Below are 15,371 nucleotides of genomic sequence, written 5' to 3' on the forward strand. Positions count from 1 at the left end.
ATCTGTCCCTTTGAGATCCACTGATGAAAAGCACTAGATCAGAGCTCCGGGCTATTGCTCTTTCCACACAGGACTTCTCCTCTTTCTCCAAAGTATTTCTCCGGGCCCCATCACCATACTATCTGAGCATCTCACAGTCTGTCCTCGTTGTGGGGGAGGGAAGTCCCATTTCCCCCCATTTCCAGATAGAGAAACTGAGGCACAGAGAGACTAAATGACCAGCCCAAGATCAGACAGGAATCTGTGGCAGAGCAGAATTGAACACGGGTCCTTGACTAGGCTCCTTCCTTTGTATGCATCTCCATCACATCCCCTCAGTTCCTTCCTTCTCATAAACAGCCCTAATCTTTTCAATCTCTGATACAGTTTTCCAGGGAAGTGTCAATTGTGACTAGTTTGTTTGCCAAGTGCAGTTGCTTCTTTCATGGGAAGAAAAAGGATCTTGTGGTTACGCATGCAAATCAGGAGCCCTAGGTTCTAGTCCCAGCTGTGGCAGAGGGGTGCTGTCTAATGGTTAGAGCAGAGGGACTAGGAATCAAAACTCCTAGGTTCTATCCTTGAAGGGGAATGGGGTCTAGTGGCCCAGGTGGGAAATAGGAGCCAGGCTTCTATACCCAACAGTGCTGCTCAGTGACCAGTGCCTTAGTTTCCCCATCTCTAAGTGGCTAACACTTCCCCCACCACACTGGGACCTAATTAGGTTCTGAGATCAAAGCCTGTTGAAGAAGCAATTTTTCTTTTAGTGGGGAAATTCATCCACACCCCAATCTGCTTCCCCAGCCCCTTGCAGCTCCCGGCTAATCAGGAGCTATGGGGACAATTTCTGGGAGAACCCCTTGCTCAAATGCTGCCCATGCACCCCTGCTCCAAGCAAGCCCTAAGCAAGCAGCTGGAGCCCGGTTCTGAAACAGCCTCAGTCCCAAATAAAGCCCAGATCTTCCCCCACAGTGACTCTGAAGATGGAGACAGAAGCAAATCTACAAGGTCTTTCCCTACAGGGGGGCTTGTGATGCTGTCTGAACCGATGAACGATAATGCCAGGGTTACACAATGGCAACAAGTCTTGTACAAAGCATGTCATATGAGGTGTCAATGGAAAAGTGATGATTTGCTAAGTAGGATTATCCTGTTTATATGCATGTATCATCTGTGTACCTAAAGTTATGACTATTGGCCAGGGACTTGTATTTTACACATGTGCTGTATTCCTGGGTAACACCCACCAGATAAGATTTACATCAAGGCTAGCAGCTGTGTGGTGATGGCCCATTAAGGACACTTCACTCTAACAACGGGCAGGCAATGGCTGCCCCTGTGAATGATCAAACTTCCCAAGGAGGGGTGATATGTCCATGTGAGCCAGACTCCATCTCAGGCCAGTCACTTTGCACAAACAGAGACAGCACGTCCCTAGGCACATGGCAGAGGAGATAAAAGACCCGAGACAGCTTCATTTTGCCACTTTCCTGCCCTGATTCTCTGGTCTGTGGATTTACAATTAGAAGGAGCATTTTGAACTATATGGACTGAAGCCCTTCCAATCTTTTGGAAGTTCCCAGAGAGACTTTACAAGCCAGCGGTCTATTGCATCGTTGCTACAGGACTTTGCAATTATTTGTATGTATATGATCTATTAACAATTATTCTCTTTTCTTCTTTTCTTATTAAACCTTTAGTTTTAGTTACTACAGGATTGGCATCAAGATGATTATTGGGTAAAATCTGAGTTACAGATTGACCTGGCTAAGTGGCTGATTTCTTGGGATTAGAAGGACCCTACAGTTTGATTAAATTGGTTTTCAGTAACCACTCATCATAAAGTCTAGTGCCTGGGTGGTGAGACGGAAGTTTACTTTTCTTACTGGCTTGCTATAATCTCGTGACAGAATAACCACCAGTGGGAGGTGAGTCTGCTCTAGTTTTTCTCCAGTTTATCCTGAATTTGGCATTCTCAGCTGTGACCCGCTGAGGCCTGGTGACAGGGCTCTGTTCCTCAGTCAGCTTAGAAAAGGGGTAAGCTGCATGGAGGTTAACCCCTTTCTCACCGGGGTATAGATAGCCATCTTGCGGCCTGGCACCCCTCAAACCAGTCCCCTCTCCCCTGATCAGGAATCCCAGGTCTTTACCATTAGGTGCCCTTTGCACAGAGACGCTAAAGTCAAACTTCTTGCAGGCTGCTGCCCCCTCCGTCAGGGGCGCGTAATAAACCGTCATCACCTGGGAAAGAAAGGGGCGATGAAGGGACGGATATTGACCAGGCTGCTCTGGCCCGGGGGTCTACGGGGAGGGGTCTCGGGCAAATCCAGGCTGTCGCAGGATTCCGGGGGCCAGATAGAAATGGCCAGACCTGAGAGAAGTTTGGGTTGACGGAGAGAGAGACGGAACAAGGGATGGGGCCTCCCCAAAGCATGTCATTGCCCGGCAGCCCTGCTCAGATCCATCCAGCAGGGTGGGCAGCACTGAGATTGGGGGGTGGTTGCTGCCCCCTCAGATCCAGGAGGATCCCTGCCAGCTGGGGAAATGGGCTTTCAGAGCCACATGCTGTACGTCCAGGAGCCCCCTAGGCCGACGGGAGGGATCTCAGCGGCCCATACGTACCGACAGGGTCCCTTTGCCGTGTCCCTTGGCAGAGACGGTGAAGCCGTTGGTCAGCTTGGTCTGTGGGGATGAAAGCAGGTAGGTTAGCGTCCATGTTGTCCGAGACACAAGTGGTTTGTTCCCCGAGTAAGGCTGGGTTTCCCCACTTTCTGCAGGGGAAAGGAGCTGCCCCCTGCCCATGGCACCCCCTCACCCTAGGGCCACCCCCCAGCCCTGCCTCCTCACACGTGGCCAATTTCCCACCCTCCACATGGTCTCTCTCCACGGTGACCGTGCCATCCCCTTGCCGTTCCACCGACCCCTCATGCCTGCTCTTCCCTGCTCGGCAACAGGAACTCCTGCTGCCATTCACCCTCATCTCACCCTCACCCATGCGGGGCGCTCAGCCCGGTCCCCCCTCTCCACGCCCCTGGGACTTACCCGCTCCGTCCGGGCCACCATGGCATTATCCCGGTTGATCCTCCAGAGCAGCGGCCTGCTCCGACCCGGCAGGTTAATGGAAACGTCCAGGGCCGTGTCCTTGGTTTCCGACACATCCATCTGGTACTGGGCCAGAGCCTGGAAGACCATGATCGTGGCCTGTCGCGAGGAAGGGGCAAAGGGGTTAATACACAAGGACCCAGAGGAACGCCCAGCAAACCCTGCAGCAAGACCACTGCGGATGGGGTGCAGGGCGGCTAGAAATTCAGTGGCGGCTCTAGGGAGACCAGTGGAAACTACGGCTTTGAGGAGGTGGGGCCCCGAGGAGGCGGACAGGGGTGGCGGCGATTTGCGCTAAAAAGGGAAAAGAGTAAAAGAGAGAAAATCTTACGCCACGGCCACAAAGGAGAACTGTGCTACTCCTTGGAGCGGTGACTAAGAGCAGGGAGGGGAGTTTTCCTCTGCGTACAGCATTGGTGAGACTGAAACGCTGCACTGGGGGTGCTGGAATGTGGGGGCCAGGGGGCCATGGCCCCATCACTTTTATGGCAAGCCACAGTGGGGAGGGGGCAGAGAGGAGTGAGTGGGGGGTGGGGTCTTTGGGGGGAAGGAGCAGTGCAAGAGAGGGGCCTTAGGGGAAGAGGCAGCGCAGGGGCGGGGCATCAGGGAAGGGACAGCACGGGGGCAGGTCATTGGGGGAAGGGGCAGTATGGGGGCGGGGCATTGGGGGAAAGGGCAGCATGTGGGCGGGGCATCGGGGGATGGGGCATCAGGGGAAGGGGCAGCATGGGGGCAGGGCATCGGGGAAGGGGCAGCACGGGGGCAGGTCATTGGGGGAAGGGGCAGTATGGGGGCGGGGCATTGGGGGAAAGGGCAGCATGTGGGCGGGGCATCGGGGGATGGGGCATCAGGGGAAGGGGCAGCATGGGGGCAGGGCATCGGGGAAGGGGCAGCACGGGGGCAGGTCATTGGGGGAAGGGGCAGTATGGGGGCGGGGCATTGGGGGAAAGGGCAGCATGTGGGCGGGGCATCAGGGGAAGAGGCAGCATGGGGGCGTGGCATTGGGGGAAGGGGCAGCATGGGGGCGGGGCCTTAGGGGAAGGGGCAGCACGGGGGTGGGACCTCAGGGGAAGAGGCAGCACGGGGGCAGGGCATTGGGGGAAGGGGCAGCGTGGGGGCGGGGCCTTAGGGGAAGGGGCAGCACAGGGGTGGGAACTTAGGGGAAGGGGCAGTGCAGGGGTGGGGCATCAGGGGAAGAGGCAGCATGGGGATGGGGCATTGGGGGAAGAGGCAGCATGGGGGCGGGGCATTGGGGGAAGGGGCAGCATGGGGGCGGGGCCTTAGGGGAAGAGGCAGCATGGGGGTGGAGCATCGGCAGAAAGGGGCAGCATGGGGGCGGGGCATCAGGGGAAGAGGCAGCATGGGGGTGGGGCATGGGGGAAGGGGGGGCATTGGGGGAAGGGGCGGCGCAGGGGGAGGCTGCACCTAGTTCTGGTGTGTGCAACAAAGGACGTGGGAATATTGGAGCGGGTAGAAAAGAGCCACAAACATGATTCGAGGGGCTGGAGAAAATGCCTTTAGTGAGACACAGAAGAAGCTGAATCAGCTTCTCAGAGAGATCAAGAGGTGACTTGATGTCAGTGTGTAAAGCACCTTTGTGGGGTGGAGGAGCCCCGGGTTCTAAAGGGTGCTTTGATCTAGTGGAGGAACACAGAACAAGAACAAACCATAAGGCCAGACAGGACCATTAGACCATCTAGTTTGACCTGCTGGATTTCACAGGCCAGGGAATGTCACCCAGTTATCCTGGCATTGAGCCCTATCACTCTGTTAGGCTGAAGAAGGCCTTCCTGGAAGATGCCTTAGTCATTCTCTGGGCTCTGCAACATGCTCCGTGGACTGCCTGCTTTAGTCAGTGGGTTGCCATCATTAGGGACCAGAGTGAACACATACTTCTGGTGAGCCACAGCAAAAAAGGAGCAAATAATACTCCATCACCAGCATTAGCTCCTGAGGGTTCAAACACCCCAGTGGGATAGCCAGAGGTCAGCTCCTTTCTCCCACAGCCATGTCAGACTGTCTGAAGACTCAGGCAGGCAGCGCTGCCTGGGTGACACTTGGCTGGCAGCTTCCACAAAAGGCTAGAAGCTGAGATTCTGTGGCACGATTCTGTGACCCTGGGGCAGATTCTGGAGCTTCATGGGATCCACTGGGCCCTGCTTGCGCATTGTGGGGTGAGGCCTGACCCAAGATGCAGGTGGTTCAGACGCAGCCTATCTCAATCTCACCGGACCAAGCCACGTGTTCATGTGAGCTGCTGCCAAGATTTTAACAAGAGGCTCCCACAGCAGCTGCCCCCTCAGTCTGTGATTAACCCAGGGTGGCTGGGCTGCGCTTCCCCCTTGGAACAAAGAACCGTCTGTCTCCCATGCAGAACACAGGGCTGATAGCAAACCACCTGGCAAGGGAGTGTGGGAGAGGCCTTCCTAGGAACTGGGAGGGGTACAGATAGTGCTGGAGGCTGGCAAGGAATGGGGGTGTGAGACGAAGGCTTTGGAAAGGGGATAATCCTGGGGCAGGGGCATAACCCCTCCTTGGGGAGGAAGGCAAGGCTCTGGAAGGGGGGCAAAGGTTCTGGAAGGGGGTAATTCTGGGGTAACATATCTCCCTCCGGGGGCTGGGGGATCCCAAAGGAGATGTCTGCCCTCCTAGGGGCAGCGGTGGCAAAGAGTCTGAGGGGGGTGATCCTGGGGAGGGGTGCGGGACAGGAGGAGGGGGGGTGTACCCTACTCCTGGCAGCTGGCAGGGGGAAGGCCCAAGCCCCAGCAGCAGGGCAATGGCCCACACCTCACGGCCATCTGCCCATGGGGTTTTAGCAAGAAGCTCCGCAGAGCCCCTTCCCATCACCTGCGACGTTGGCAGCTTGCCTAGAGCCAGAGGGACACACTGAGCACCCACAGGCTGGGCTTCGGGGAGGGGAATGCTTTACAAAGGGTGGTGGTGGGGGATCACTGCTTTTCAGAGGGGGGGAAAATGAGGCTCGGAGAAGGAAAGGGGCGTATCCAAGGTTGCGGAGTAACACAGTGGAAGAGCTGGGAAGGATCCCAGGCCCCCCTGCTCTAATCCTAGAGCCCATTCCCCTCCCAGAGCTGGGAAGGGAACCCAGGAATCCTGGCTCCCAGTCCTTTCCCCTATCTGCAGGGCCAGGCCACCCCACTACATAAGCCTCCCTAGGATGTGGTATAGTCTCCCATGGGACAAATAGAAGCCCCATGCCAGGAGACGTACCCAGAGATGGGATGATGCCCTGGCCCCGGCAATATGCTGCAGTCAGCAGCTGGGCTAATTCAGCAGAGCCAGCTGCCAGATGGATCCTCACCTGCCATTTCTCATGTCACACGTGGGCCCACCTCGGGTCTGGGTCGGGGATCTGCCGTGGTGATATTTACCTGGGTTGAGCCGTAGCCTCCTCCATAGTACCGCTGCTCCGTCAGCCACCGGACAATGGGCCCCGTCAGCTCCAACCTCTTCTGCTTCAGCAAGGCCAGCAGGGCGTAAGAGGTGGATTCGATGGAGTAGAGACGGGACTGGGGGTCGGCCCAGTGCGTTCCTCCTGCAGAGCAGCGAGGGACCCGCCCCGTCACATACACAGCTGGCAGCTAGCACATAATAGCCCGGTGCGTCTGGGAGCGGGAAGGGGTATCGGGCTGGGTGGGCCCATTGGCTTGATTTTGGGGGCAGGGAGCCAGGACACCAGGTTGGATGGGCCCATTGGTGTGATCATAGAATCACAGAATATCAGGGTTGGAAGGGACCTCAGGAGGTCATCTAGTCCAACCCCCTGCTCAGTGCAGGACCAATCCCCAACTAAATCATCCCGGTGGTGTAGTTATGGGGGGGAGACACAAGGCAAGGTGGGACTATTGGTCTCATCTGAGGGGAATAGGCACCGACTCCGTGGGTGCTCCAGGGCTGGAACACCCATGGGAAAAAAAAGTAGGTGCTCAACACTCACCAGCCACAGCTGTTCGGCGGCACCCCCAATCAGCTGATCGGAAGCGTTGCCAAACAGCTGATCGGAGGCGCTGCCAAACTGCTGTTTGGTGTCTGGGGGAGGGCAGCAAGCAGCAGGTGGGTGGGTGCCTTGGGGAGGGGGCGGAGCATGGGTCGGAAGTGGCAGAGCGAGGGTGGGGCCTTGGGGGAAGGGTAGGGTAGGGGCAGGGCCATGGGGCAGAGCGGGGGTAGAGCACCCTGGGGGAAAAAAAAACTCATTGCCTAGGCTGAGATAGCAGGAGATACCAGCGTAGCCGGGCCCAGGGCTCTGACCCAGTGCAGTGCTGGGGGAGCTCTCAGCCCAGCTGGGCCTGTGGGTCTGATCTACACAGCAAAGGAGAGGGGGCATACGAGGCTAGTCAGCCCAATGGCTTGCTCTGTCTCAGCGTCTCTCCTGCTGCCCACCTGAGACGCAGACGTGGATTCTGGAGCCAGAGACTCACCCGTGGAAAGCGCCATGAGCCTGTCTCCTGCTTCAGCGTGGCCCAGCAGCGCCAGCGCATAGGACGTGATGGCCACTGAGTAGGGTTTCTTCAGGTCTTTCATGCGCCTCGCCAAGTAATCTCCAGCCTTTGTGATGCTTCTGCCCAAGCTCTGAAAGGCACCGAGACCCCAGAGACCACATTAGAACCCAGAAGGGAGACAGCGTCGACTGGGGAAACTGAGGCACGGAGAGGGGAAGTCATTTCCAAAGTTAAAAGGTGAATCAGCAGAAAAACCAGGAATAGAACCCAGTAGTCCTAGCTCCCAGCCCCCTCTTCTGACTAGATCCCCACTCTCCTCCCAGATCATGGGATAGAACCCAGGGGTCCTGACTCCCAGACCCCCTACTCCAACTACCAGGCCCCACAGATCCTGACTCCCAGCCCCTTGTCCTGACTACTAGACCCACACTCTCCTCCCAGATCATCCTGGGATAGAACCCAGGAGTCCTGTTGCCCCATCTTTTCCCACCCCAGAGCTGGGAATAGAACCCAGGAGTCCTGACACCCAGTCCCCTGGTCGCTAGCCCCCAGTCCTACATTCTTGTCCCTAGATGAAAAAATGCCACGAAAAAATGCTAGACTCGTTGGCCACGCATGCTGCCTGCATGACTCACCTCCACATACCGCTGACAGGCGTCTCTGGCCTCCACCATAGCAATGACAATGAAGGCCGTCAGAGAAGCGTCCGGCTCCGAACCCTGGTACCCTCCCTAGCGAGAGAAGAGCCAGAGGAAAGGCTGGGTTTCCGGAAGGCTCCGCATCCCACGCCCTGTGTGCCCCGTTCCCAGGGGCTGCCCGAACTCGGAACCCGGATCCCGATCTCCCGAGCCGCTGCTCCATAATGGAGCAAAGTGACACCAGCTCCAGATCCAGCCCCCCAGGGTGAGCCGCTCACCACCATCTCCCCGTGGATCACGGGGGCATCCTCCTTGAACGCCCCGTCAGGCTTCTGCTTCTGCAGGATCAGCCACTTCACAGCCCCGCACAACACCTCGGGGTCGATAGCGATCAGTTCGTAGGCCAAGGCAAAGACCTTCACCACGTAGCCCGTCAGCCTGCCGGGGAGGAAAGGCTTGGGGTGAGCAGGGGAGAAGCAGCCAGCCGCCCTGACCCCATATTAATGTGGGTCACACTTTAAATGAAGGGTACCTTTGTAATGGGTTAATACGCCACGGAGATGAGTCGCATGCCATATCGATTGCTATCAGCTGCGTATAAAAGCCGGCAACTCTAATAATCTCTCAACCAGTTATTGCCACAGCTCTTAACCGTTTGTTAATCTAAACAGTGACCATAAGCTGTTTTATGGTTGAACCTAGAAGTCCCCAACTGAGATCACACCCTACCCCCACCTCACTGTCAGGCTGGGCACTGCCCAGGATCCCAACCAAGACGGGTCCCCGCACCCACATGATAATGGGCCCACTGCACAACCCCCCGACTGAGGCGGGGTGCTCCATCGTGCCAGGCACTGCACAGACCCCGACCGAGAGGGGGTTCTGCGTTGTTTCAGGTGGTACCCAGACCCCAACTGAGATCAGGATCACGTTGCGCCGGGCGCTGCACAGTCCCAGAGCCAGAGGCAGTCCCTGCTCCTAAGGGCTCACAATCGAACCCTATTTTACTGACGGGGAACCTGCGGGCCAGATCGACAAAGGGCCTTGCCCAAGGTCCCACATGGAGTTGTCAACAGAAGAGGCAGAATTGAACCCAGGTCTTCTGGGTCCCACGCCAGGGAGACTTTAGTGGCAAGTCTCTGAAGTCAGATGTGTGTTAGGACAACAGCTCAGCCCCAGTTCCCACCACGTTTCTGCCCCCCGCGCCCCATGCTTTACCAGGTGCTCGCTGGTCTGTTTGTGAAGGCCGCATAGGAGTTATCTGCTTTCCGATAAGCCAGCTGCTGGGTGTACCCTGAAATCAAGAGATCAGAGACGGGGCCTGAGCTGCAGAAGTTAAAATCTGGATTCCCAGTTTGAGGTGCTCAGCCCTGCTGTAACACGCTCTGCTCCCGCAGCTGGGAATGGAACCCAGGAGTTCTGAGGCCCACCCCCGCACTGCTCTAGACCGCTAGTCCCCATTTCGACTCCCAGTCCCCACTGATACCACTAGACCTCTCTGTAGCTCTTCCATCTCATGAGCTCCCGGGACTCCTTGCTAGCCAAGGAAAGTGCAGATTGCCACAGCATCTCCACCCCCCCACCCCAGGATTGAGGACCTAGCCACAAGTACCCACATTTCCATCCCCTTTGGGTTAGATGCTGCGTCTCAGTCTCCCTGACACTGAGCAATACTGCCACAAGGCGACTGATGCTGGTGCAATGCATGTCGTAAGCAACACAGGATGAGCCTGTTGCCTCGGTGCTTCCCAGATACTGCCGGCTGCCTATTTGCTTTGGAAAAGGAGTACTTGTGGCACCTTAGAGACTAACAAATTTATTTGAGCATAAGCTTTTGTGAGCTACAGCTCACTTCATTTATTTGAGCATAAGCTTTTGTGAGCTACAGCTCACTTCATCGGATGAAGTGAGCTGTAGCTCACAAAAGCTTATGCTCAAATAAATTTGTTAGTCTCTAAGGTGCCACAAGTCCTCCTTTTCTTTTTGCGAATACAGACTAACACGGCTGCTACTCTGAAACCTGTCATTATTTGCTTTGGGGCAGACTTTACAGAACTGGGGCTTGATTTCCACTTATGTGTGGGCCCCCTCTAACTGCATGATGAGGTCATAACAGGGAGTGTAACAGACCCCTGAGACTCCCCTTGTGAAGGGGTGATCCCAGCTGGAGTGCAGGGTCTTGCTCTCGGCTGGTTCCCAGCCTCCCGGTGGAGGGGGCAAATTGTGGGTGTGGCCAGAGCACGCTGCAATATTGTTAATCCCTGATTCCCATACCAGAGTAAATCAGAGCAGCCCCAAGGCTGCTGTTGCTCACACCAGGGGCCAGGAAAGGCCCTGCACAGTCCTAGAATAGGGAGAGCACCAAGGGGGCTTAAAGCTCTGCCCACTCGGTCCCTGCCCCAAGCACGGGAACTGGGAATCAGGCCCCTGCTTTTAATCCACCAGGTTCCTCAAGGGACTGGGACCCAGTTCCTCTACAGACCCCGGGCTCCCAGCCAGCTCCGCTCTACTCAGACAATTCAGCCAGGGTGGCTCAGTGCCCGGGGGCAGGACAGGGCATCCAGAACAGCAGGAGCCCCGAGCTATTGCTCTTTGCCCGGCCCAACTCCTCCCCCCCCCGACCCAGAGAGAGATTCACCCCGAGTGATGAACTTGATGGCCTCCACCCTGCGTTCCACCCCGAGCCTCTCCCATTGCTGGCTGCTATCCAGGTAGTGGGTGGCGATGACAGCGGGGGTCATGCCGATCATGTTCTGTTCCCCGCAGCCTGCCGGGACCTGGATCAGGTGCTTCAAGTTGGCGCCGTCGATGGAGTTCTCCACCGTGTCGCCCACGATGTCCCCTGGGCAGGCCAGTCGGAGAGGGTGAGAACTGGGCAGAGCCCTCCCCACCCCCTGCTACTCAGCCCTCACCCAGCCCAGCCCCTTCCCTCCTTTGCCCTGGTGGGCATCAAGCCCCACACCCACCCCTCAAAGCCAGCCCCCTTCTCAGCCGCTTCCCCCCCATGCCCCTAGTCCCGCCCCCTCCTCCCATTACCCCCCAACACCAAGACCAGGCCCCTCCCCACCTTGTTGGGCGCTGTCCCCTCCAACCAGGGGTGCCAGAACAGGGGGTGCCATGGCCCCATTACTTTTTACCGGCCGTAAGGGTGAGCGATGGGGAGGGGACAGAGAGGAGAGAGTGGGGGGTGGGGTCTTGGGGAAGGGGCAGGGCCTCAGGGAAGGAGCAGAATGGGAGATGGGCCCATGGTTCAGATGCCAGTGGCCCCCCCCCCCACACACACACTTTTAGGGAGCCTCTTAGGGTTGCCAACTTTCTAATCATACAAAACTGAATACTCTAGCCCCGCCCCTTCCCAGAGGCCCCGCCCCTTCCCAGAGGCCCTGCCCCCGCTCACTACATTCCCCCTCCCTCAATGGCTCACTCTCCCCCACCCTCACACACTTTCACTGGGCTGGGGCAGGGGGTTGGGGTGTAGGAGGGGATGAGAGCTCTAAGTGGGGGTGCGGGCTCCAGGCTGGGGCTAGTAATGAGGGTTCAGGGTGCGGGGGGGTGCTCTGGGCTGGGGCAGGGAGTTGGGGTGCAAGAGGGGGTAAGGGCTCCGGCTGGGGGTGCGGGCTCTGGGGTGGGGCTGGGATGAGGGTTTGGGGTGCAGGAGGAGGCTCCAGGCTGGGGGGTGGGGCCAAGGGACTCGGAATGTAGGAGGGGGCTGTGGGTTGAGGCAGGGGGTTGGGCTCTGGGCTGGAGATGCGGTCTCTGGTGTGGGGCCGGGGATGAGGGGTTTGGGGTGCCGGAGGGGGCTCCAGTTTTGGGGGGCTCAGGGCTGGGGCAGGGGGGTTGAGGCGGGGGGCCAGGAGGCTCCACCCGCTGCTCTTGCCCGCAGGCACTGCCCCCCCCCAGCTCCCATTGGCCGGGGTTTCTGGCCAATGGGAGTGTGGAGCCAGTGCTCGGGTGGGAGCAGTGTGCAGAGCCCCGTGGCCACCCCCCATCTAGGAGCCGGACCTGCTGGCCACTTCCAGGATGCAATGCGGAGCCAGGACAGGTAGGGACTAGCCTGCCTTAGGCCCGCAGCACTGCTGACCGGACTTTTAACGGCCCCACTGGCAGTGCTGACCGGAGCCACCAGAGACCCTTTTTGACCAGGCGTTCCAGTCGAAGACCAGACACCTGGTCACCCTAGAGCATCTGCCACTGCTTCCTCCAACCGCTCCTGGACTAATGAGACTGTCTGGCCTTGTAAAGTGCCTGATGAAAGCTAGGGACTGTTGTCTCTCTAGCCATGCAGAGGGGGATTCGAGGGCTGATCAGAAACAGCTGAAGTGCCCATTGCCGGGCGAAAAAGCCCTCGATCCTGGTGCTAACGGGTTCAAACGTGGTGGATGGGGACCTCTTGCTGCCATCTTCCCTACCCCACTAGCAGCTCTCTCCTGTACCCATTTCTGCCTATCTCCCCTCCACCCCCAGGCCTTACCCTTCACGCTGACGAAGGTCACCGGCTCGGTGTTGGGAACCACGTTACTCATGTCCACAGGCGCGATTGTCTCCAGCTGCTCCCCAGAGGCTGCATGAAACACATGGGTCACCGAGGGAAGCACCCCCGGAACGTAACAGTGTTGGCTTGGTGAGCGATTTTGACCAGAGTGCCCGGAGCGGCTCTTCTGGTCAGTTACCCAGAGCCCTGCAGTGTCCAAAGAAGGCCCCCAATTTAGGGCATTTTAGGAACAGAGGTTTATCTTCCAGTGTGCAATTTTGGGGCCTCCCATATTGCCATGAAACATACAAGTTGCTGGGGCGGGGGTGGGGGAGGTTGGTTATGGAGACAACCTTCAGAAACATTTCACCTCCTTAAACTGCTCTCATTTGATTTGTACTTTGCCCCTACCACCCCTCATGCTAGCTGGGCTAGATCCCCAGAGGCACACTTGAGCTAAAGGATTAGCTCCATGAGCTGGCTGCAATGGTAGGCTGTTATCAGTTGCAGCCCAGCCACTAAAGGCAATCATATCGCACTCAGCGCAGCACGGTGCCTTGTGACTCTGGGGAGTACGTGGAACCATAAAGCCACCAGCTCCTCCTGACACATTTGATAAGCAACCAAATCTCCAGAGGGGGGGATTTCAAAGCAGAGCCTCAGACCCACAGGGGCGATGCCCCAGCAGGCCCTACCTGAGCCGCGGGCCATCGGATCCAGCAGGACACTCTTGATATTCTTAAAGATTTTCATGCCCTCAGGCTGCAGGAGAGAAAAGCCAGACAGGGGCCAAACTGCTCATTGAGGGGGAGCACACTGGGCGAGATCTCTGCCTCACCCACCCCCTGATTATCCTTATACCAACCCCCAGCTCTGGGAACTACAGACCAATCGCAGAGAACTGACACTGCAGGCTGGTGGGCACTCCTAGCCACTCTCCCACACTGGCATCAGCTAGTAGGACCCCCAAGTCGATCCCCTACTGAGCCCCAGCATCCCAGGAGCACAATACCCCCTCCTCCCCCTAGTACCAGGGACAATTCCAAGGGGCAAGCACCTCTGGCTGAGCCAGCCACATTGTTCATTACAGTGCAACTGCCCCTAGCACCATCCCCTACTGAGTTACCCCCACTTCTTCCTTGGAGGTCTCTCAGCTAAATTCTGAACAGGCCCATCCATACTTAGCTTAAAAGCAGCAGCACTAACCAGTCAGGTGATGCCGCGACTTGTAGCCATCTGTCTCTGACACTTACCACCACCCTGAGCTTCTTCTTCACGCCATCTGCAATGGGGAGCCCATGGATGGCTGCTGTCACCTCGATCTCCACCTCCCCCAGCTCAAGGGGGATGATCACATAGGAGACGGCTCGAGAGGCTCCGGCTTGGATCACCAGCTCCTGCCGGAACCGGCTGTCGCGCCTGCTGGAGCTGCAGATCTTCTCATTGTACATCAGCTCCACCCGGATCTGCGAGCCACAAGCCAAGCAATCTCGTTAGCCACGCTGGGGGAAACCGTCCCGTGGGTTCAGCTGGCACTGCTCCAGGAACCACCTAAGCACTCAAAGTAAGGCTAAGTGCCTAGACCTTGTGAGAACCAGAATCCAAAAACCCAGATCCAAATACCTCCACATTCTAGGGAAGTTCTGATCCAGATCCAAACTGCGTGTCTGGCCCCGGTCTCCATTATAGGTCAGAACCAGAAGCCTGGATCCAAATACTCCACAAGCTATGGGAAAGTTCTGATTCAGATTAAAACTATGTGTCTGGCTCCAATCTCCGCTGTGGATCAGAACCAGGACACTCCAGAACTGTGGTAGGTAGAGGAGCATTCTGATCCACACTGCAAACTTGGTGGCTGGGGTCTCACTTCTAAGTGTCTTACCCTCCAGGCCCCCATTGTGTCCTTCACCCCAGTCTACCCCGCCACCCTCTGATGCACCTGGCATTGGCCACTGTTGGAAGACAGGATACTGGGCTAGACAGACCTTTGATCTAACCCACTGTGGCCGTTCTTATGTTCACCTCAGTATGTCACTGATAACCTCAGTCCAGGCAGTGATATTCTCCACAACAAATCTCCTTTTCATCCATAGCCAATTAACCATTCATCCTCCTCATGTAAAAAACTTGACTCGCTTCACAAGTGTATGTTAATTAACCCTTCCTCCCGGAGGTGAGTAAATATAATTAGCCCCCTTTTATAGACAGGGAAACTGAGTCAGAGAGAGAAGAAGCAAGCTATTCACAGTGAGAACCTAGCTGCCCTAATTCCCAGCACCAGCCGCTAGATCACACTCCATCCCACCTTTAGCAACAGAACCCAGAAGTCCTGGGCTCCTCTTTGCTAATGGTTACACTGCTCTCACTTCTTCAAGGTAGGAATAGATCCCAGGAGTCCTGACTCCCACCCTCCCCTGCTCTAACCACTAGACACCACTCCCATTGCCTTCCTTTACCAACAGGCATCTTCCACCCATCCGCCAGGGCAGGGCTGATCTCTACTCGCCTGGAGAGCCTGGGGTGCGTAGTTGTACAGCACAGCCCGGATGGCCACCTGCTCGTTCCGCACCACGGAGTAGGGCAGCCGGAGATCAACGAAGAACTGCTTCATCACCGTTATTTCATAAGGCTCGGCCACGCAGATCCCTGCAATGGGAAGGGAGTCCAGTCAAAGCCCACCCCTCCTTGGATCAGATCACTCGACAGCGGGCACCTTCCACAGCCTCC

General features: G+C 57.1%; 1 protein-coding gene across 1 annotated transcript in view; it reads right to left on the bottom strand.

The window, feature by feature from the left end:
- The window catches only part of LOC119845818 (complement C3-like), a 46,428-nt gene that overhangs the window by 10,932 nt on the left and 20,125 nt on the right, over positions 1-15,371 (bottom strand). Inside the window, 13 exon segments of the mRNA XM_038378646.2 lie at positions 2,127-2,217; positions 2,599-2,658; positions 3,019-3,177; positions 6,468-6,631; positions 7,515-7,665; positions 8,171-8,266; positions 8,452-8,611; positions 9,392-9,467; positions 10,812-11,015; positions 12,645-12,734; positions 13,340-13,406; positions 13,898-14,110; positions 15,151-15,290. Of these exon segments, the coding sequence (XP_038234574.1) occupies positions 2,127-2,217; positions 2,599-2,658; positions 3,019-3,177; positions 6,468-6,631; positions 7,515-7,665; positions 8,171-8,266; positions 8,452-8,611; positions 9,392-9,467; positions 10,812-11,015; positions 12,645-12,734; positions 13,340-13,406; positions 13,898-14,110; positions 15,151-15,290 (1,671 nt within the window).

Source organism: Dermochelys coriacea, chromosome 20 (assembly GCF_009764565.3).
Source record: "Dermochelys coriacea isolate rDerCor1 chromosome 20, rDerCor1.pri.v4, whole genome shotgun sequence".
NCBI classification, from domain to species: domain Eukaryota; kingdom Metazoa; phylum Chordata; order Testudines; family Dermochelyidae; genus Dermochelys; species Dermochelys coriacea.